The sequence below is a fragment of the Watersipora subatra genome, chromosome 2 (assembly GCF_963576615.1).
Source record: "Watersipora subatra chromosome 2, tzWatSuba1.1, whole genome shotgun sequence".
In the NCBI taxonomy this organism is placed as follows: domain Eukaryota; kingdom Metazoa; phylum Bryozoa; class Gymnolaemata; order Cheilostomatida; family Watersiporidae; genus Watersipora; species Watersipora subatra.
In genome coordinates, this window is record NC_088709.1 from 42710351 (window position 1) to 42735859 (window position 25509).

Consider the following 25509-nt stretch of genomic DNA (forward strand, 5'->3'; position numbering starts at 1 on the left):
CTTGTATTTACTTATTTTACAGCATATTGCAATTAGAGCGGAAATTCGCATTTTTAGCAAAATAATTCACCTGTGGCACCCCACAAACCTACCAGCGAAACGGTTAATGAAATAAGGTTGACCAGGGTGTTTGATCTTGCTTTTTATTGTGAAACAAAATTGAAAAAATTGAAAAAAATTTAGTATTTCACTAAAAATTTAAAGAAATAAAAATAGTGGGCCTATACTGATTTCAAGGTTTTGCGAATGAATAATGACTTCCTCAATTGGCAAGGCTTTGCTAAACTACCTTTAACTAGCTGATCTATTAGTCTCAGCTGAGTTTTACCAAATATGGTCATACAGTAAACATATTATTAGTAGTCAATCCAATAATTGAATTATTATTGTAACTAATGTAATCCTTTAATTAATATAGTATTATGGTATATGGGAGAGGGTGCAGTGCTAGTTGTACAGACATTTTTATATCACATGTTATTATATTTTATCCAGTTCCTTCTTAACACTTTTACAAAGGAAGTCAGACAGATCTTATGAGGAGTTGCTTCCTCTATTTGTATGGCTTTTCTATACCATCTCTGATTAGTTGATCTATCAGATTCAAGTGAGTTTTACCAAATATGGTCATACAGTAAATACCAATATGGTCATACAGATTCTATTAATACTAGTCAATCTTATAATTCAATTATTGTTGTAGTTAATTAATACCCTTCAATAATATAGTATAAACAAACTCAAACTATGTAACTCACTAATAGGTATCTGCTATGAAAGAGTGAAATGATTTGCATATTTGTATTTGGTGCATATATATCTGAACTATTGGCTTGAAAACCAAGTGATGACCTTTAATCAATACTTAGTTACTAGTGTTGTCATTCAAATAGTAATATAACACCTTTCTTTATGCACTCCTAATTTATCAATATATCTATAAATATTTGAAGTTGAAGCTTTTTCTATTGTTGGAAAACAGTCAAGAATTGCTATGAAATATTTTGGAAATCTTGCATAAACAAGCTTGATTGCTGTTCTTTGCCCTGGTTTGTGTTGGTTCACAAATAATACGAAAAAATGGATTGACCAACCAATCAGATAAAGGAAATGAAATGGTCTTTGAATCTGATCTGTTTTTAATTCAAGAACTTTTTAAGCCAAAATTCATACATTTTATTTAAAAACCAAAACATAAAAAGAGGCCATTTATGACACATTATTGCAGCTGAGTCGCCATGGTAAGAAGATACATATATGATGGGAATCAGTTGGCTTTGATCATTTATGTTTGCATTACAAGAGGGAATAATTCCAATAGTGCCTGATGCTTTCCCATGCAATGAGAATAAAGACAGAATTGAGAAAAGCCAGGACAATCATTTGCTCTGGAGACAATTCAACACAGAAATCATCAAACATAAGTAACAAATAGTAGTAAATACCATGACCTTGACATGAAGTATAAATAAAGGGAGTTATCATATAAACAAGATAGCTGACACAAATACTAGTGGCTCAACATGGAATCAAGGAAATAGAAATATAGTTTCAATTGAAATAGAAATTCTCTCTTTAATTAAATTTGATTGTTACCTTTAATAGTAACCTTTTAAAATGGGTTAAATAGCAATTACAACATTCCTGCTCAAACAAAGACATCCAAACTAGTATGAGCCAGTTTTTTAATTTGATCAAATTACTACCTAAAAACTGCTTAGGCTTTTTCCTGGAAATTCCAGATCATCGAGCTCAAGAATGGTGCAGTGAAAACTCGATGGCCATGTAAACCGGATTGCCTAATAGACAAGGTGTAACACCACTCCATAACCTGAATGTCATATGAAGGTTTTTATGTTATGAAACTAGTAGTGTCAATAGTTGTCACACCTTAATGTCGTGGCGCTGAGCAGACAACTACTAAATCTGAACGATTTAGATTGAACCTGGTAGGATGTCATGAGAGTGAGTGAGCCAGTATAGCTAATGCCATAGTAGTGAAGGCGTATACTCCACATGTAGAGACCATGCCTTGTTTGTTGGTTATGGCATCTACAAATACACCAAGTTGTCAGTTATTGCCAACACAGCAAGCGGATGAAACCAGGGTAGTTTCCTAAGAACAAATCAACAGCATGTGCTCAGCTATGATCATCAACAGAATATGTATGTTTGTTCTCATATATTTCTTATCTAAATTCCTATTATTTCTGGAAACCTCCAAGACAAGTTTTTCTATGGCTTGCATTGTTTTACACAAAGTATGAAGATGATGAAATCGACGTGAAGCACCACATTGGAGAATGAAACAGTAGATTTGTAGCATGTGTAACATTTATGTATAACTTTCTATTGGCCATTAATAATCATGTTCGTCATTACATGCCAAAAACCAGGTCTATATGATATACAAAAAGGAATATCAATTACTATCATCTATATGATAGAACTGAGAAAAATATATCAACATCATTGAACAGATGAGAATGCATAAATCCAAGGAAAAACAACAGTGCCGTCTTTTTGTATATGGAACATCTGCATTGCCACAACATCATTCATTAGCAGGATAACAACAAACCCTACAGACACTGTCTTCATTGTTTGAGATGAAATACTAGTATAGCGTGATTTCATATTTTATTTAATAGCTTTTCAATCAGAACTGTAACAATTGGAGTTGTGTGCTCAAGAAGAGAGTATGTCGCTAATAACATCAGCAGGATGCCCATTTATTCAATTGAACGGTTACTTAATAAGTGAACAGTATGTGGTATGAAGCAGAAAGTTCAATCACTGAGGAGTTCAAATTACTGACATCCTTATAATAATATTACCAATCACCTAGAATACTAGCTCTAACCACAACTAATAACAACTAATAGACATCATAACTTGTGACTCCATAAATATTATTCCTTATCACTGCTTGCTACAAACAACAGTATAAGGGGGGCACCAGAGACCTAGATGGGTCAGAGTTGTGACAACTAGAGATGCTATTAGAGAAATCCTCCGTTTAGTCTCCAAGTTGCAAACATATCACTAACAATTATTTTCAGCGAGCTCCAAAACATGAACATAAAATTTCTTTTTATTCTAATTTATAATAAAGGGAGCAGACAACTCCTTATTAGTGCACTGCATTCCTGCAGTACATTGCAAGAATGTTTCAAGATTAAAATCAATAAAAGTGGATCACAGTTAAAATGCTCAGATCAAGTGAAAGTGTGATTATGATGTCTATAGTTACAAAGAGATCGACTGTGTAGAGACTGCTGCAACTTGAAAGTAATAGCCGATGTCAACTATTACAGGGATAACAACTAGTGACTTCATTTTACACATAATCTTATTCTGAGCGTTTTAACTGCGTTCAATTTTTGTTGATTTTAATCTTGAAACCTACTGGAAGTCAGATGACCTCAAACATTAAAAACAGTTGCAAATATATGTAATAGAAAAATTCTGTTAAAAATACTTTCTGATAAAATCTGTTAAAATTTTGAGTAAGTTCATCTTTAAATATTGTAAACATTTCATCTTCTACTTTAGTAATATTATTTTAAGGGCTGAAAAACAGTTTATTGTTAGTTATTTTGATATTGAAAATTGTGCTGTATTGCCAACTATTGTTTTATAATGCTTTCCTTTGACATACACTCAGTACACACGGAGTACCAGTACCACCCCCAACTCTTCTAAAGGATCTCAACTATATGTCTAAGAGAAATCACCTGCGCTCAGTAATATCAGGTTACGAGCAACCCCAATTATGAACAGAAAGAAGTGAAAATTTAAAGGTGAAATGTGAGCAGAAACCGTTGTCTGAATTCCACTGAAACCAATCGATAGACTGAAGAGAGAGACGTGCAATCACATGGGATTCAGCTATAATTACATGTAGATAAAGCACTTGCAGAGCAAACCAAATTTGAGCACCTGCAGTAGCCTGTCACAATGCAGTTTCAAATGCATGTTACAGTATGAAAGTACCTGTATTACGGTGTTCTTATTCTACAATATATGCAAACGCTAATCTAGAATAGCGAAAAGTCACCTGCTTGAACTTGTCACGCAGACACTTGCAGATGCCATTTAGTAAGTCATTACAGGGTGCCTCTATCAGAACACAAACTAGAACCAAACTGTCTCGCTTACAATTACATGAAAAAGCTCACACGTCTCAGAGTAATGTTGAATTAAAAGCTTTTCATCAGGTTATTAAAAACAAATTCAATTTGATTAAAACTTCTACACTGATGCAAGCTGTCCTATGGGTATGGTTTTGTTTGTTGTATTCTGTTGTAGAAGTCTTTGAACATAGATTTTGGCCAAGTAAGCAAACCCAAACCATAGCAGGCAAAGTTGCGCAGTAGAACCACCTCGGGCATCCATTTACATTAACGTGTGAAGTCAAATCAATAAACTAATAATATGAATAATTAATCACCATATTAATAGATACATAACAGTATATAATATATGTAATATATATTATTCACCATATTAATAGATATATAACAGTATATAATATATGTAATATATATATTAATCACCAATTTCCTCCTACTAGTAATATTACGAATAAATTCATGCAACTTTTGAATCAATATTTCTAGGCTCACTTCATTCTGTGAGCAATATATCCTATACATGAACTAGCATTAAAACTGTTTGGAAAAACAAACATCAATCCAGATCCTTGCTGGTACGATGTTAGGCCACGGTACAGCTACCCAAGTTGTCAAGGTGTTGACCTTTTGACCTTTGATTGGTCAAATTTATGCCATTTAGAGTGGCCTTCAGAGAGAGACCACTCTTTACAGTGAGTCTTTATGGATATCAGTATTTACGCAGTGTTTTTAATACTTATATCAAACTTTAATTCATTAGCTATGGGTCCTGATGGTGATAATAAAGGGACAACCAAAAATTCGGTTACTATGGAAATGAGTCTGCTAGCAATAAACAAAAGTCAAAGAAGAGTGAGATACCAAACTTCATCGGCAGAAGGAAAGTTATCAGTTTGTTTGAATTACTAGATTTATTGCACAAACATTAGGAAACTATTAGGACAATGGATGATCCTATGGACAGTATTGATGGCAGGTGGATGTGTAATTTCATAAATACTTTCAGCGGTTACCAGAAACAGGCTTCTTGTGGGTATTTCTCCAAATAAAAGCTTCAAAAAGCATAGATGTTAAGAGGCCTCACCATATGGCAATTTTATTTTGTGGTCCCAATCCCGGAATGAATTGCAGCCGTATCCCAGGATTCTACTGTAGCACTACCATGGACTATTTTATATTGTAGTAGTACCCTGGCAGTCCGGTGAATGGTGAGAGTTTAACATGTGTAACAGCTATGTGCACAATTATTCCACAACACTGCAGGGTAGTTGAACACTGAAGTTAGTAGTGTACCTGAGTGGAACCCTGAATACCTGAGTTCAATTCCTGTGAAGTGTATTATTTATTCTTAACCTCTAAGTCTGGCTTCAAACAGACAGACAGGGCTCTTATCATAGTGAATATTATGTACTATAGCTACTCTTATACCTGGAGTTGTCCTACCATACTGTTGTCATTCCTACCATACAATCAACCAGCTACTCATGAGGTACTATTTAATAATTAGATGGGACTCTTTGGAGAGATCAACTGCTATGAATAATATTCAGTTTGTATTACAGACTGCATTTCGCTATTCCTGCTGTCGCTGTAAATAATAATTTTTTACATTAAAAACCAATTTTTATTTAATTAGTTATTTATACTTAAAACCTCAAAAAACTGATTAGTATATACTAAGTATAAATAAACATAAAAAACAAACAGTTGAAATAGCTTAGTTTATTGGGTTATGCACCTATTTTGTATTATCATTTGACAATCAAACAGAACTTATAAAGGCTGGTTACATATAACCTTCTGTTTGTTCAAGGAATAACAACTCCTATAAAAGAGAACTATACTGAATAGAAACACAGTGATTATCATCATGACTATGTATAAGGGACAATGTTTAATGAATTTATCAGTTTCATTTTCCCACTCAAAGCATTATAAATAAATTTATATTAAATTTTAGTATATTTTATCAGAAAGTATCAGTATTTTTCTATCAATTGAGATCGTATTTGATGTTTGAGGTGATCCGACTAACAGGATGTTTCAAGATTAAAATCAAAAAAACATCCGCCGTAATCAAAATGCCCAGAACATAAATATGCGTCAAAATGATGTCACAAGTTGCTACTGGTGCTATAGTTGATATTGGCTATAATAGTGTACCTGTCGCACCGTTATATGTGTTTAATCTGTCGGTTTTTTATAACTATAGACATCATAATCGCACCTTTGCTTGATCTGAGCATTATAACCGGGATCAAGTTTCATCAATTTTATCTTGAAACATCCTGGCAGTCAGATTAACTTAAACATTAAAAACAATCATACATGATATAAAAGTACTGATACTTTCTGATAAATTCTTGTCTAAGCTCATCTTGAAATGAATGCTATAATAATTGACAATAATAGGAAATACATCCTACCTGTATCCTCTCCGAGAGTATCCCAGTGCTTTGACCTCTCCACAGCATCAGTCCACCGCCTAAACCTCTTATCTCTCTCTAAACAACCAATGAAAAGAGATCACAGTACGTATGACACAAATAGAGTTACACAACAAACTACAGTCACTAAGCCAAGAGGTAGGAAATATGTACACTTGGTGCACAGGCTAAAAAGCCAACATGTAGGTGTTCACAACAACAACAGACTCGGTTTTGTATATAACTTGATGAGCTGCTCAAGGAGGGAGTCTGTCTTTTTCTTATTTGTAATGAAATTATTGCCCATGGAGTAATAAAAAACCAAGGATGACTCCAACTCTGCCCACACTACTGAGTTTGCAGGGTGAGAAGAGCAATTACCTGGCTGAGGTCAGATTACAAGAAATGCAAGTGGCTCCACTATATTTAAGAAAGAAGTGCATACCCTTGCTCTCCGTTGTAAGGCAGTTTGTGAAACATAAAACATAAAAAAGGCAACTTGTCCACAGTCATCCTAACACCTACCTTCCTCTGATATGAGAGGTTTAAAGACATCAGTAGTGATGGCAGACAAATCCTCAGGATTTAAACTCCATACTCCAATGCAGTACCCGGCAGCCATTGCTGCACCGAGTGCTGTCGTCTCTGGCATGGAAGGTCGAACTAGAATATTTAATATAAATAGACTATAATTATAAAATATGAAAATATCATTTGGATAAACAAAGGGATATTCCATTGGACATTACATACGCTGTCAGTACAGTTTGTTTACTAAAAATAACCAAACATCATCAGGCATGATTGGCTTATGTAACCACTCAAACACCAATGAAATGCCCCTTTCTAAACACTGGATCTCTCAAGCATAGAATGGTCTAAAGGAGTGGTCACACGAGAGCCGAAACGAACTAAATGACGCAAAACGACGTCGCTCTCAGTTGTAAACTGTTCGGGCAAAGACATTTCTTGCCGAAACGAACCAGTTTGGTTCTGCTCGAAATTTTGTGGCCGAACCCTTGCTCTTATTGGCTGGTTAAAATTCTAGAGAGCACACATCACATTTCTCTTTACGTGCGTGTGAGCAAAGTTAAAAAAGAAATGGGACAATCTTTTTATTTTGTTAAATAAACAACACGAAGCAATTTACGGCAAGGCTCACCCGGACTTGTGATTGTGTTGCATAAATGTAAGATGTTGCACTCAAGTTTTGCATAAATGTAAGATAATGGTTGTAGTTTTCTTTCGTGTAGAACAGAAGTAATGTGTCATACTCATCCTGATGAAGAATCGTTGACTGATTTATTTATGTAAAACCACAGTACTATGATAAACACTGTTTTTGTTATGTACTCAGCATAAAAAAACATTCCATGTTAACAAAAATATAATTTTGTTGATGGGAAGGGTCGGCAAAATCTTTGTATCGAGTGATTTGTTTGGAGCAGATGAACGAACTTCTGATAAATCTGCGGCGTAATTATAATTAATAATTGTTCCTCAAAGTTTTTGTTTGCAATAGAAGTATTTAACTAAAATACATAAAAACTACCAATAAAACAGTGTCCCGTATTCATGTATACGGTATCTAGAAAGCGAAGTGACTTCGGATGCCGTGTGACATGTGACTTAGCCAAACCGAAGTAAAACAACCTCCGAACCAAACCTAAGTCGGTTCGGCCATCGTGTGACCACGGCTTTACTCGACTTTCACAGACAACAGATAAATTATTAGCTGTGAACAAATTCTTGAAATCAATTACAGACAATCTAAATACACAAACACCTCACACAAAGCCAGCAAAAAGGTACACTGCCCGACTAAAAGCTTTAGATGACCTCCAACCTTTAGATGGCCTCACAGATGTCTTACCGACGGGAATCCCGACGAGGTCTGCTTGCATTTGCATGAGTAGAGAATTCTGAGTCATACCTCCGTCAACCTGGAGAGATGCCAGAGGGATGCCGCTGTCGCTATTCATAGCATCTAAAATCTATAAATAGATTTTGTATGCACCTTGGACATAAAACCATAATGACTAGTAGAGCTCAGTGTATCCAGAAGAAAGTTACCTCTCTGGTCTGATAGCAGACGGCTTCCAGAGCTGCTCTAACGATATGTGCCTTTGTTGTGCATGTTGACAGGCCGCATATCGTTCTACAATACAAGGAGATTAGCTCTGGTCATAGATGTCACCATGTATACCTACTACTCTGTATTTTCAGTAACAGAAATAATTTAGTTTATCTACAATGATGCGTGTTTGAACTTCACCAACAGCAAGGAGATTTATTTCTAAAAAGAGGGGACAACTTTCAATCCACTAAAAAGAAGTTTACTTAGGTATTTAAGCAACTGTGGTATTTTAATGATTCATGTCCATGCTGGCCAGCCATGTTGGGCAGCCATTTTGTGCAGCCATATTAAACAGCCATCTTGTGCAGACATATTAAACAGCTATCTAGGGCAGCCATATTGAACAGCCAGGCTGGGCAGCCCTATTTAAAAGCCATTATGTGCAGCCATACATATTGAGTAGCCATATGGAACAACCACATCTGTCAGCCCAATTGCACAGCCCTGTTGGACAGTCATGTTGGCAGCCATGCTGACTAGCTTGTGCGATGCAAATAATATTACTATTATTATACAGTGCACCCTCGAGATACGATTACCCTGATATACGATTTTTTCACCTTACGAAGTTGAACATCGTGAGATCTTAACCTCGCTATACGAATTTTATTTCACCATACGAATTTGAGAAAAGTTTCGCCCGAGTTAAAATTTGGCGGTCGGTGTGCTAATAACGCACGTCGAAATAACAAAGACGCCGACATGCGGTTTGCCGAAAACATTTCACAATGTTTAACAGTGACACGATGACCGACTTCTCTCAGGTCAGCGTTCCACGTGGGAAATTTTGTGAAAAGCACATAATCGAGAGCGAGTATCCATTTTTAGCGTTATAATCCTTCTACAAGACAAAGGAAAAATGATTTCCATGACAACAGAGTTGGAGGTCATAAATAAATAGAAAGAAGACGCCTGTATTGTTAATATTGCCAAGGAATATGTTCGCAACCAGTCAGCAATTATTAAAAATAAGAAATTCATTAAAGCAAGCACAAGCATACCTGCCAACTCTCACGCATTGGGCGTGAGACTCACGCAATCACCACAAAGAAAAAATGAAAATGCGTGAGATTTTTGCCCCAATTTCCACAATTTTATATATACTATCATTGATACATCATTTGCCCCAAAACGAAATCTCACGCATTGCCCCATTCTTGGGTTGGCAGGCCTGAGCACAAGGAGAAGCTTACGACTGACGACTTGAAGGAGTTGAAAGCAATACACGGGATGTAGAAGAGACATAAAAACCTACATCGACAGAAAAGTGTGAAGTGTTAATTTACCGATGTGAACTGGTACATAAAAACATTACTGTACATACATTAGTTAGCAGTTAGCAGTTGAGCTGTGCACAAGCGTTTCTGAGAGCTCCTGAGGATTAAGCATTTGTCAGCAAAGAGCTTATATTTCTATATACGCAACACACAATACACATACTCGACCGCTGATATATACCCTACCAAGGTGTTTACAGAATACAGTATTTACTAACTACAGAACACAAGAGAAAGAATTCAAGCACAGGACTGCAATAGGGGGGCGTAATTGGTGTTAACTGTGAAACCCCCCTGAAATTGGTAAGTCTTAAATTACATTTCTGATCAATATGGGACCAAAACGTGGAGAATCTGCTTCACACTCTGGAGACCAAATCACTCTTGCTTCTATTGATCTAAAACTAACTCAGCTGATATCGAATGTCGCCAAAATACACAAACGTTTGGACTTAATTGAGAACAAGCAAGCTGAATATGAATTGTCGCTAGAAAATTTTCAAGAAGAGATCAACGATGTCAAATCTAAAGTTAGTGAACTCGAATCAGCTAAAACGAAAATGCAACAATCAACCACACATAATAATTTGCTAATGCGTGTTGAAGCTAATGAACATCTCATCAGAGCTAAAGCCATAGAGCTGAACGGAATTCCATTTAAAAGTGGCGAGAACTTAATGGAAGGTTTTTCAAAACTTTTGAAGGTAGCAAAACTTGATGACATCAACCCTACACGAGATATTGACAATATTTATAGGATTAGACAGACTCCCAGAATTCTTGTTAAATTCATCCAGACAACTAAACGAGACAATTTTTTTCAATTATACAGAAAAAATATTATTGATACTTCACTGTTAGGATTTCAAGAGAAAAACAGAATCTACATCAACGAAGTTTTAAGTAGGGAACAAAACGAACTATTCTGGAAAGCTCGAAAATTTAAAACAAACAAAAACTTCCGGTTTATTTGGACTTTCAATCAAAGAATTTACCTACGTAAAACTCCTGAATCAGATGCTGTTCAGATAAGAACCCAAAGTGACTTGGATGATTTAGAAGCTTCGCAGTAATCATGATTTGTTTTTATTACTGGTGCTTATATGTATTTATGGCAGAGTTTTGTGTAGACTGTGTACCGCAATCTGTATTTTCTTTCAACCAGCTTCGGTTACCCACTAATAGTTTTCATGTCTTGAACTTTAATTGTCAGAGTTTAAAGAATAAATTTACCGACTTTGAATATTTTCTTTCAATAATTAACACTAGTTTTGATGTGATATGTGTTACTGAAACTTGGTTCTACGAGAATGAAGCTTCAAATTTTACATTGCAGAATTACTTTTTCTCAGGTACACAGCGACACTCCAGGGGCGGTGGTGCTGGGGCTTATGTGCGGTGTGGCATGGCCGTTGAGACGGTGGATATCACAATGAGAGGGGCAGATGTACACGCTTTTAGACTAGTTGGTGGCGCTTCAGTTCATTCCCTTACGGTAATTATAATTTATCGCAGGCCTAGTTCCGACCTTGATTTATTTCTAAATGACATTGACCAGTTTCTTGCAACTACCTCAGAGTCTAAGTACCTCATTTTTGGTGATATCAATATTGATTATCTAGATAAAAAAGCAAGTGAAAACTATAAAAACATAATTTCCTTATATAATTTTGAAAACACTTACAATTCCAACAAGACTATCAAAGCAAAAGCATTCCTGTTTAGATCATATTTTAACAAACACAGTGGAAAACAACATATTTTCAGGAACTATTAAATGTGATTTAAGTGACCATTTACCTACTTTTTACATAAGTACAACAAACTCTAATTTTAACGATCAAATCAGTAACCTTTCAACCACAAATAAACAATATATTCATTACGATAGATTAGCACAATATATAACAAATACAAATTGGGATAATATTTTTATTTCTGAATGTCTCAACACAAATTACACCCTTTTTATTAAAACACTTCAAAATCTGATAGCAAAATGCACTCTTGAGAGGTCTGGGTCCTTCGGGAACAAAAGATTCAAATATACTAAACCTTGGCTGACCAATGCTTTGCTGAATAAAATTAAAAAGAAATACAATATTTACCGCCAGTTATCTAAGTCTCCTCTTAATACGAAATTAAAACTTAAATACAACAAATTCAAGAATCAACTGTCAACCGAGTTGAAGAATGCAAAATTTTCTTATTTCAAGGACAGTTTTAACAATTGCTCCAATGCTTCAGAAACTTGGAAAGTAATTAACACACAAATATTGAACAAATCAACATCAAAAGTTTGCAGAGTGCCAACCCAACTTGAAGCTATTTCCAACGCTTCCAATTTAATATGTTCAGATATAGAAATAGCTAATGAACTAAATACATATTTTACTAACGTTGGACCCTCACTAGCAAAAAAGCTTCCAACTGAAATTTTGAGCTACCGACTACCTGATTACAATCCAAGCTTTGAATTACATCCAGTTGAATTCAAATGATGAATAGAAAGAATAAGATGTGGTGAACTGAAACTATTATAACAAGTTTTTCCATTGTAATATCCTAGTTTTAGGGATTTGTCACATGGTGGGAATGGATAAATTTGTATTTAGTAAGTTTATATAGAAACAATTGGTTTGAGATACAAATTACTTAAACCTGAATTGAAATACAAACTCAGTCCTGAAACGCCTTAAGCTCGTAAGTTGAAGTATGACTAGTTAGAAGTAGAACTAGGGATGTAAGTCACTCACCCCCTCGCATCAGGCTGCCAGTGTGGACAGAAGAGACCTGTGAAGGCTGGTACAAAATAACAGCCTGCTGTGCTGTCTACTGTGGCTGCTAGTGTCTCTACATCAGAACAATTCCTCTGACAATATGCATCACAAGTACTACTGTAGTATCACAAGTGCTACTCAACTACCACAAGTAGTACTCAAGTATCTCAAGTTTTAGTGAAGTACCACAAGTGCTGTTCAAGTATCACAAAAAATTAGTCAAGTACCACAAATACCAATTTTTTTTCAACGTAATTAGATGAAAAGACACTAAGCTTTAGAATATGTATAGATTACGCACATAGAGCTCAGCTGAGATGAGAAGATGTGAATGTCTTTCAATCAAGAATGAACACAACAAAGGGGGAGTTGCCATAATTTTGCACACCGCTATAGGATTGAAGTTATGACTACCGTAAGTCCTTATGCTCAAGCCGCGCGGCTTGTCGTTGGGCGCGGCTTCTGATTCAAGGTCATAGGCCGCGGCTAAAGCTTTTTAAAACTTACGTGAGGCTCAGGGCGGTTTTTCGATAAATGTGGTCTCTGCTCAGTTCCGCGCTATAACCATAAAATCGCAGTCATGATACACTTTTATGTACGGGATTTTGGCGACCTACTCATTTATTTTCAAGGTCATGTTTATGGAATACTTTAGACTAAAGAAGAATTTATCGCTAATGTTTAACTCACCACAGTCATAGGTTGTTAAAACCGTTTAATTCTTGACCGGCATCTTTCCATAAACGTGAAGCCCTCTAACAGCACAATAAAAATCTAGCTGAGACATTGCAAGTAAGTTCTTAATGCAAGGGTTTAGGAATTCTAATTCCTAACTTGGAAGTAAAAGAAAATTATTTTCACATGTACTGATACAGCCTGTTTTCTTATTCGAGAGGACGGGGGTATAGCGAAACCCTTCTCAACACTCTCGCTTCTGAAGGGATCAAGGACGACAAAACCTCAGTCATTAGCCGCGGTCTGTGGGCGTACGCAGCTTGTTGGAAGATTATTTTTTCTTTCATGAGTTATCTGGTTTTGAGTACAAGCCACGCGGCTTGAGCATGAGGACTTACGGTAAACATATCATGAACAGAATAAGTAGTGTTAAAGAAGGAAATTAAGTCACCTGACTCAGCAGAATCGCTGATGATACCGAGATTATCCCGAAGCCAACGAATGCAAGCTCCAGCTATGGCTACAGAACCCTACAAATGTATAAAATTACTACATGAACATTCTCATCCATGTAGAGTCGTCACAAAGAGGTCGCTACTATAAGCTACTCTCTATAAAGGCCAAAAAAACGAATAATGCTTGTGAGCGATGATTTGAAAAAGTATCACATAACTTCAAGTAAAAGTGATCAAATATATGATTATGTAATACCATGAGTTGCCTGCTCTTGTTATAATGTTATCTGATAAGAACAAATAAACAATTATCAATGTAATGGATAGTAATAAACATTTAATCATGGTATATGGAACTGGGCAGCTACTTACAGAATTAGGTGAGCAGGTCGTGAACTTCTGGCTCAGAGCTATGCATGTAGTGAAGAGAATAACTAACAGACATTGCTTAGTAAATATTCAAATGTTAACTACATACTAGATTATGGAATGATAACTCTAAATGTGAAAACACACTAGGCAATATTTAGAGCAATATTGCGCTGCGTGGTGCTAATCTGCGCTAGAATTCACTCAGCGTGCTCATGCAGAACGATAACGCTAGACTTTCTCTACACAACTTTATCCCTAGCGAGATGCATTTCGATTGGTTGGTTTTTACCAGAATACAATTTTATGGCGGGTAATTATTTCTTATCAATGTTCACCAAACGTGCAGCAGCGACAATTGGCTATTTTGTTACGATTGAAACATCTTCAGAGCGAACACTGAATTGTTCATAAATTTAATAATAGCACTCCCAGTCCTGTGTACCATAACAAACAAAAATTTGAGTTGAAAACCAACATTTGGAGTTAATCGTTGCGCAGGTTGACCATCTTGAGAACGGTAAATATTTAATATATTAAGTATAAAAAACCACTACAAAATAAAATATGTGTAAAATTCGTAAAATCTATCACAGTTAAAATACAATAATTGTTTTTTCTTATGTCTTCTTGTAGTGTAGACAGTGTACAATCCATGAAAGTAAGATAGGTTTAATAACAAATGCGTAAGTTGTTTACATTGTCGCCATATTGATTAATCTAAATTTATTAACAACTCCGAAGAAACTAATGATACGGAATTTTATTGGCAGTTTGTGAGCGTGCCCATTATATCGTTTGCTAGTGAATCGCTCAAGTGTGTTTATGCACACGCCAGCAATATCTCCACGCTCCTCATGACGTTTGCGATAAAATCGCCTAGTGTGTTTGGACCTTAACAGACAATGCATTCCTGGGTTACGATGTCTCTGTTATACAGATTGTCGCCTTACGATGTGGAACATTTTTTCGCCCCACCATACAACATTTTTTCACCATACGATATCAACAAAGATTTTTCTCGAAAGTTAAATTTGGCAATCGGTGTGCTGAATACATAGAAAATAACAAAGATGCTGATATGCTATATGCCGAAATACCTCCTACAACGCCTGCAAGAGATATGATGCTCACTCTGTGTTTAGCATTCTTCCTGTTCCGTAAAAGCTTGATATTGTGTGAGTGAAACGAAAAATAGCGAAAATGAAAGCAAAAAATTATTGTGCATTTTAGGATTTAATATAATATTTACTATAAACTCTAATTCATTATATAACTACAATTACAACTTTAATTGATAACGTCGGTAAAGGAAGAAGTAGGAATACGATTACCATGACAACGAAGCTAGAGTTACTAGGTTAACTATAAGTTAACCATAGTTACTAAGGTTAATATACTATTTTGTTGCTAATTTTAATATGTACAGTACGTAGTATATACAATTTTGATGCATTTTACCAAGAAGTGTTTGCATTAGATAAAAACTATGAGTTTCTATATCCCTCTTTACAACATTTTCACCTTATGATGCAATCACCGGAATGAATTAATGTTGTACGGCGGGAGTTCACTGTAACTCTAAAAACTAAATAATACCATGTGTTATAGAAGAAGGTAAAACAGAGTGAAACACTGACCTCTAGAGCATACACGGGTGGAGCATCTTTTCCCAGCTTGTAGGCTACAGTAGTGAGCAGGCCCAGGTTTGGCTGGACTATTTCAGACCCAGTATTGTATAGGAGAAAACAACCGGTACCATAGCTGCAGTGAAAAATAATTTTTTCATGCTCATGATGAAAAGCAATTTGGAATTGAATTTGAGCATCAAATAGATACAAACAAACACGTTTCTACCTATTTGATAGGTAAAAACATGTTTGGATTGGACAATGCATTGGAGCATCAAAGAGGGAGAAACAGATATGTTTTTACCTCTTCGATAGAAATCGTAATAATAAACATAGTATAGTATTAACAATTTAATGTAAATTTTTAAAAATAGAAAAATTATTTATGCAATGCAAATATTAAACAGTTTACTACATCGACTAAATAATCATTCACAGTGAGAAAACACTGATTTAAATACAGTCAAAACATGATTCGTTCTAAATCCGAAAACACTTTTCTGATTACAATTTAAAAAGATTCTAAAGAAAAGGTACGGTTGTGTTTTCTAGCAAATATTGTGAAATAAAAAAACACAGCTTAAACACTTCTTGTCTCCTCTTTTTACCAATTACAGCATCAAAAATTAAGTACAGTAGGATATGATCTAAAGCCACACGGTTGGTCGCAGTCTGAAAATCTTGAATTTTCAAACCCCAATTTGGTTGAACCCCAATTTAGTAAGGATCAGAACAATTTGCAAGTCAAAGTATGACTGTAAACACTACAGTCATGACAGTGATAAGGTGGCCCCTCATCCCCCCCTTATCACTGCCATCACTGCAAACACTACAGTCATGACAGTGATAAGGGGGCCCCTCATCCCTCCCCTTTTTATCCCTGTTCTTATCACTATCAGCTCTTGGCTTGAACTTACACTCTGGTTGCCAAAAACAAACGCAGAGTTTACAAATGCAGTTCGCAAATTTAAGATTGGCCACATTCCCAAAAATTACAAATTAATTTAAATTGCTAAATGTACAAATTACATTGACTACATTTAAAAATGCAACTGCTTGCTAAAATAGAAGAACTGACATAACGTCAAATTTTATTGTATATTTAGAGAAAACATCAAAACATCGTAAATGAATCTCAACTAACGCAGAGAGCAACCTTAAAAAGATGACAGCACATCCGATAGCAAGAACTAAACAGCCTCTAAAAGCACTCACGTGTTTTTTGCTTGTCCTTCGCTGAAGCAGAGCTGTCCAACAAGAGCAGCCTGCTGGTCTCCGAGCACTCCACTTATCGGCAGACCTTTAAGGGGCCCATCAGCAAGCTTCCCATAAATCTCAGCTGAGCTACGAATCTCAGGCAATAAAACAAGTTCCACTTCAGAAAATCTACAAAAAAGTCATCAAAACAATCACAAAGTAGAAAAACAATAAAAATAATAAAGCACTGATCATAGGTGGATAACTCCAAATTCACTATGTTTCTACGATTGTCATCATTCTATTTCTTGCATTTTAAACCAGCAGGTTGTCTTGTTTCTTCACTTTGGAACAAGAAGAATATTATGGCTATTCAAGCCCCCCCTCTTCCCTCTAAATATGGCTTTTCTGTCCAATTAGCTATACGTATGAACAGTCTGTCCACCTCCCTTCAGGCATGACTAGTCTTTGAGCCTCCCCTCACTTATGGCTAGTTTGTTCATCTCCTCTTAAAATGGATATTCTATCTAACTCCTCTCATGCCTGACTGCTCTGTAAATCTCTCCTAACATGGCTAGTCTATCAATATTACATATGGCTATACTGTCTCTCTCCCCTAACATATGGCTATTCTGTCCCTCTCCCCTAACATATGGCTATTCTGTCCAACTCCCCTAGCATATGGCTATTCTATCCATCTCCCCTACTCCCCATGTTGGCAGCCATGCTGACTAGCTTGTGTGATGCAAATTATATTACTATTATAATAATCTACTGGAATTTCAGCCGATATCAACTATCACAATGATAACAACTAATGACATCATTTTGCACGCAGTTTTTTCTGAGCCTTTTAATCACGATCAAGTTTTGTCTATTTCAATCTTGAAACATCCTGGCTGTCAGACCACCTTGAACATAAAAACCAATCTCAAATGATAGAAAAATATCCATACTTCCTGAGAAAATGTAGCAATAATTTGTGTAAGTCCATATTTAAAGCACATCAATTACATAAGTACTGTTTCAGCTTATTCAGGTTCTTCGATATCTTGGCTTTCAAATGAGCCATTGTTTGACACGGTGAGACAGAAACTGGTTGGTGTTTATAGGATTTCCCCAGAGCTCTACCACAGAAATGTTCAATGGTATAGGCTCGGAAATTGTGACGTCACAATTTCCATATTCGGTGTTGTGTGCTCTTACCACTTATTTTATTGCTTACTGCTTATATTTCTCAACTACGATAATGACGCTAGTCGCAGGCGAAGGTAGGACAACTCCAGAGAACCAATGAAGATGACAAAGGAATCAGTGTCATTAGCTCTCTATGTACAGATTATTTCTATGATAAGTAACTCAGATTCCAAGCACCATACTATATTTTCCCGATGATATTATGCACTAGCTCTTTCTTTTTATCGTGATGTTGAGGGGCACGACTGAGGCTAATTAATTTCAAGCATTGTGTGCACTAGCGAGAGTGCAATTTACATATAGACCTAGGGCCACGCCACTGCAGGCCACAATTTAATTGATGTGATTTCATTACCTTTATCAACGACAGTATATTTATTGAAGCATAATCATATTTAGAAAGCAACAAGGAAAGCGATACAAATTTTTCAGATAATAATACTACTACAACCATTCCCTGGGGCTACAAAACCCTACAAATGTATAAAATTACTACACGAACATTCTCATCCACATAGAGTCGTCACAAAGAGGTCGCTGCGATAAGCTACTCTCTGTAAGGGCAAAAAAACGAATAATTTGAACCTGTGTATGATATGCTTGGAATAAACAATGCTTGTGAGTGATGACTTGGACAAGTATCACATAACTTCAAGTAACAGTGATCAAAGATATGATTATGTGGTACCAAGAGTTGTCAGATCTTGCTACAACGTTATCTGATATGAACAACTAAACAATTCTCAATGTAATGGATAGTAATAAACATTTAGTCATGATATATGTAACTGGGCAGCTACTTACAGAATTTGGTGAACAGGTTGTGAACTTCTGGTCTGGCTCAGAGTTATGCATGTAATTTAGAAAGTAACTAATAGACATTGCCTAGTAAATATTCAAATGTTAACTACTTACTAGACTATGAAATGATAACTCTAAAATACAATGTTCTAGATTATGGAATGATAACTCTAACATACAATGTACTAGATTATGGAATGATAACTCTAACATACAATGTACTAGATTATGGAATGATAACTCTAACATACAATGTACTAGATTATGGAATGATAACTCTAACATACAATGCACTTCTGGGTTATGATGTCTCTGTTATACAGATTTTTGCCTTACGACGTAGAACACTACGTTTTTTTCCTCATCATGCAGCACTTTTTTCACTATATGAAAACAACAAAAAATTTTTCTCGAAATTTAAATTTGGCAATCGGTGTGCTGAATACACAGGAATAACAAAGATGCTGATATGCTATGTGCCGAAATACCTCTTACAACGCCTGAAAGTGATATGATGCTCCCTCTCTCTCTATGTTCAGCATTCTTCCTGTTCCGTGAAAGCTTGATATTACGTGAGTGAAACGAAAAATAGCGAAAAGTAAGTGAAAGTAAAAATTTATTGTGCATTTTAAAGTTTAATATAATATTTACTATAAACTCTAATTCATTATATACTACATTTACAACATTAATTGATGACGTCGTTAAAGGAAGAAATAAGAAAATGATTACTATGGCACTGAAGCTTGAGTTACTAGGTTAACTATAAGTTAGCTATAGTTACTAAGGTTAATATACTACTTTGTTACTAATTTTAATATGTACAGTATGTATATAAGCTTTTGATGCTTTTTACCAAGAAGTGTTTGCATTAGATAAACACTATGAGTTTCTATATTCCTCTTTACAACATTTTCGCCTTATGATGCAATCACCGGAACGAATTAATGTTGTATGGCGGGTGTACCCTGTAACTCTAAAAACTCTAGATAATGCCATGTGTTATCGGAGTAGGTGAAACAGAGTGAAACACTGACCTCTTGAGCATATACGGGTGGCACATCTTTTCCCAGCTTGTAGGCTACAGTAGTGAGCGGGACAAGGTTTGACTGGATTATTTCAGCCCCAGTATTATATAGGAGAAAACAACCAGTACCATAGCTGCAGTGAAAAATAATCTTTTTTATGCTCATGATAAAAAGCACTTTGGAATTGCATTTGAGCGTCAAATAAGTAGAAGCGGAGATGTTCTAAAAACATAATAATGCCTCTCACTCAGGTAATCACATGTAATTGTAGAAGAAAAGAGCTCTATTGATAACTAGGAGAATGCCTGGCAATGCACAAGTATAAAAAACAGCTTATAAACAGTGGTAGGTAAAGTAGTTACGATGGGCTAATTTGAGTAAGCTAATGTACGTACTGCTAAACTTACTAATAAGAGCCGTGAGAGCAAGCTTAAGCGATACTGCGCCTAACGCGGAGTCGTTATGCATATTTTAACCTAGATAATGACTCATATTGCCCCAAGAGCCCATTGCATCTTGTGTAGCTTAATGGGTTAGCTTGTCGTCATGTGAATGTGAGGTCCGAGTTCAAATCCTCTGCGACATGGATTTTTCAATGCCTAATTTTAAGCACTATAACTGGACATAAGGTGTACAAAAAGACAATAAGACAAAAACAAACACTGAGATTCATATAGCTATAGATATTTATGTTAATCTGAAATTAGACTCCCCTCCTTCTTCAACAGCTCATCAAATATTACGCAAGACTGAGTCTGTTATGAACACCCACATGTTGGCTTCTTATCTTGAGCACCACATATACATACCTCCTAACCTTAAACTGAGTGAATGCAATATTGTTTTAAACTATTGGGTGTCATTCCTTTACTGCATGCTAATATATAGCCTCTAAATGCTCATCAATAAGGAAAGTCATGTCAGGATTTTCATCAACATTTAAAACAAACCATATTGAATTTATGTGTAAAATCGTTTTAACGCAAGTTTCGTAAATTGAAGTAAAATATGATTGTGTGACACAAAAGCTGCCTGTTATTTGCCTGATATTGTTTGAAAAAAAAGAAAATGATACAACAAATTGTCGCAATAGTGACAGTATGACAATACAATAACATATGACAGATAGTAACAATAGTGACCTACGACAATACGATACAATACAATAGTGACAGATAGTAACAATAGTGACAGTATGATAAAATACAATACAATATGACATATAGTAACAATAGTGACAGTACGACAATACGATACAATACAATATGACAGATAGTAACAATAGTGACAGTATGACAATATGATACAATATGACAGATAGTAACAATAGTGACAGTATGACAATACAATACAATATGACAGATAGTAACAATAGTGACAGTATGACAATATGATACAATATGACAGATAGTAACAATAGTGACAGTATGACAATACGATATGACAGATAGTAACAATAGTGACCGTATGACAATACGATACAATATGACAGATAGTAACAATAGTGACAGTATGACAATACGATACAATACAACAGATAGTAACAATAGTAAGAGTATGACAATACAATATGACAGATAGTAACAATAGTGACAGTACGACAAGACAATACAATATGACAGATAGTGAAAAAGTCTTACAATAATATCATGAACTAGTTGTAGAGATATTATTATATTCACCGAATGCTTAGCTACCAATCTACACTAAGAATGTGAAGAACAGGTCATGAACTTTAATAGCTTCTCCAAAATAATGTGGGTTTCTACGGAGTCAGCAAATTTGGTTCCACATTAACAATTGTGCACATAGGGTAACTGTTCCACCCAACTAAAGGTGAGACCATGCTCGGATCAAATGTTAAGCGAGTAGCCATATGGGGGGCCTCAAACAGGGAGTCACAACTCCCTGTTTGCTCTTTGCTCATCAGCAAACACTTTGAATGATGAGGCAACAACTCCAATCTTAATCTATTATTGTTGAAAAATTGTCATAGAGAGCAAATTGAAATTGCATTTGAGCATCAAATAGGTAGATCAAAGATTTTGCTACTTACTTAATTAATAGGTAGAAATCATAATAATCGTAATGATAAACATAATTTTAACAAATTAATGTAAACTTTTAAAAACTGAAAAATTATTTATGCAATGATTTAACAGTTCACTATAATAATCGACTAGATAAACATTTACAGTAATTGTAAAAAAACGCTAACTTAAATAAGGTCATAAGTCGGTTTTTACTCATAGCTCATTGCAGAAGGCTGTTCAAAACGTGATTTGTTATAAATCCGCAAATATTTTTCTTATTATGATTTAAAAAGATTTTAATAATTGGGTACAGTTGTGTATTCTAGCAAAACCTGTGAAATAAAAAACATTTGTCATCTTGTCTTTTTACTAATTGTACCATAAAAAATTAAATACAGTAAGATGTCATCAATAGCCAAATGTTTGGTCAAAGTATGAAAATCTTGAATTTTCTGCTCAAATCCCAATTTGGTAAAGATTAGAAGCATTTGCACGTCACGTTATGACTGTAAACACTACAGTCATGACAGCGATAAGGGGGGAGGGAGGATGGGAGAGGGGAGGCCTCATGCTCCCCTTCCCCCCCCCCCCCTTACCCCTGTCATGACTGTAGGGTTACAGTCATGACAGTGATAGGGGGGGAGGCCTCATGCTCCCCTTCCCCCCTTACCCCTGCCATGACTGTAGTGTTTACAGTGATGACTGTGAGAAGGGGGGCCCCTCATGCCCCCCTTATCACTTTTTAATAGTCAGGATGTCGGCAGTAGCTCATGACTTGAACTTACACTTTGGCTGCCCAAAACAAAAACAGAGTTTATAAATGCGGTTAACAAGTTTAAGATTGACTGCATTCCCCGACAAGTATGTTAGACTGCTTTTTGAAAAATGTTAAAAATGTAACTGCATGATAAAATAGAAGAACTGAGATAATGTCAAATTTCATTGTATATTTAGAAAAATCACCAAAACATCGTTAAGGAATCTCAACTAACGCAGAGAGCAACCTTAAAAAGATGACAGCACATCTAACAGCAAGAACTAAACAGACCCTAAAAGCACTCACATGTTTTTTGCTTGTCCTTCGCTGAAGCAGAGCTGTCCTACAAGAGCAGCCTGCTGATCTCCAACTACTCCACTTATCGGCAGACCTTTAAGGGGCCCATCAGCACCCTTCCCATAAATCTCAGCTGAGCTACGAATCTCAGGCAATAATACATATTCTACTTCAAAAATCTACAAAAAGTCATAAAACAATGAAAAAGAAGAACAACATAAAAAATAATAATAAAGCACTGATCATGGGTAGATAACTCCAAATTTACTCTGTTTCCACAATTTTCGTCATAATTTATTTTTTTGCAGTTTAGACCAGCAGCAGGTCTTCTTGTTTCTTCAAATTAGAACAAGAGGAATAGTAAGGCTATTCAAGCACCTCCCCTCTTCCCTCTAAATATGGCTCTTCTGTCCAATTAGCTTTACAGTGCACCCTCCGGATACTATGTTGATCCATTCCAGCATTGGGTCTGTATGGTGAAAAAATCGTATGTAGGGGTATAGAAACGATTGTCATTATACAATGCAAATATTCCCTGGTAAAAATCATCAAAATCTTATGAAAATGTTGTACATATTGAGAGCTACTAACAAAATAGTATGTTAACTTCAGTAACTATAATTACCTACAGTAACTGTATTGTATTTAGTAGTAGTTATGATCTGCAATAAAATGTATTATTATAATGTGTGTACCACATGCAGTACATAGTACATACGGTAAGGAGTTCTTACCTTCAAGACACGCGTAGGTATAAAATAAACATTGAGTTCACTTCAAATAAATATGGCTTACTAAACACCCTTGAAGCTAAGTTTAAGTATGTATTTTTTAACTATTTCACTGTATCTCAAAGTTTTTTGTCAATGAAAGTTTATCACGTAGCAGTTTCTGTCTACGCTTTCACTATAACTTTTAGCAAATCTGGTTAAAACATTTTTAACCTAATTCAACCAAAAAGGTCAAGCGATGCAGTTCTCGAAAGTGGCCTCTCGCACACTTGACCATTTAATGGCCATCCAAAAAAAAAAGAAATTCTATTTACTATACAGGACGTACATACCTTTGCAGTAATGTGACTTGAGCCGGTACATGTAGCGAGTAGAGCAGAGAGGAGGCAAAAGTGTATCAATGCTTATTATGTTACTGCACACTTAAAATAAATTTAATACGTAACGAAATGGAATTTTCTGGCAAGCTAAACTAGCCCTGTCTAAGAGATCGCAACTTCAATTTTTGAGGTAAAAGCCTCACCATGTTCAACTTCGTAAGGTGAAAAAATCGTATATATGGGTAATTGTATCTTGAGGGTGCACTGTATATATGTACAATAATTAGCTGTGCTACCCGGCGTTGCCCGGTATTAAAAATCAGCTTGTAAACAACGAGAGGTGATGAGAACTGCCTGCCACTTGCTATTAGCCTGGCACATTACCAATGGATAATTTGAGTAAGCTTACTAATAAAACCTACCGCTTCTCATGACGTTACGCCATTGTGTTGCATTGTGACGGAAAGCGGTGACGTATTTGCTAATATTTAACGACATATATTGCCTAGCAAAATCTATCAATCTCGTGTAGCTTAATTAGTTAGGTGTCGGACCTTTGAACAGAAGTTCCAGGATCAAACCTTCTGCGGTATGAATTCGTTATTCCAAGATTTCAATAGCTATAGATGGACAATCACAATGACAAACGAATTCACACACGACCAACTATTGAGAAACATACATATTGCTATCATATTTGAAACGTCATATTGTTTCCATTTGTCAAAGGTGAAACTTTGGTATATATGCTAAAATTTGACGTTCGGCAAATGGAAATAATATATTTAATTTTTTTACATATGCACTTACATTGAGGCAGTAAATGAGTTTATGATAATGGGACATCTCCGTCTCAGTCAACCCTTGCCGTTGGAGAAATTCAACTCAGATTCAGAGACTGCAATAACGGTAGGCTATAGCCTACACAAAATCACAAAAGATTGAACAATAAATGCACAAAGCCAAACACGTATACTTGCATAATGCTAAAACATTTTCAAAAATGAAATAAAAACATAATCACCAAAGAGTTTCGCTTTATTACTGACCATTGACATAATGTAGTAGGCCTACCAGGTGCATCATGAAGAGATCGTTTGGCAATATTTGAGAGCGTTGTTCATTTTTGTTGAAATATGCTTGTCAAACGTAATATAGAAAACCACTACCAGTATTAGGAGATCCTCACTATTTATCGTGGCGCCAAAAACCATCAGTATACGAGAATGACAACAAGTCGCAATGAAGATTTTTACTTTCTT

General features: G+C 35.6%; 1 protein-coding gene across 1 annotated transcript; it reads right to left on the reverse strand.

The window, feature by feature from the left end:
* Positions 1-1238: 1238 nt before the first annotated feature.
* Positions 1239-25151, reverse strand: LOC137387790 (glycerol kinase-like). The gene is made up of 10 exons (XM_068074301.1): positions 25058-25151; positions 23206-23375; positions 15896-16019; positions 13883-13961; positions 12733-12829; positions 8636-8720; positions 8436-8556; positions 7088-7225; positions 6563-6640; positions 1239-2052 (listed from the first exon to the last, which is right to left on the reverse strand). Exons 1-10 carry the CDS (start codon positions 25091-25093, stop codon positions 1958-1960), a joined length of 1023 nt encoding a protein of 340 aa, XP_067930402.1. The 5' UTR covers positions 25094-25151; the 3' UTR covers positions 1239-1957.
* Between the last annotated feature and the right edge of the window lie 358 nt (positions 25152-25509).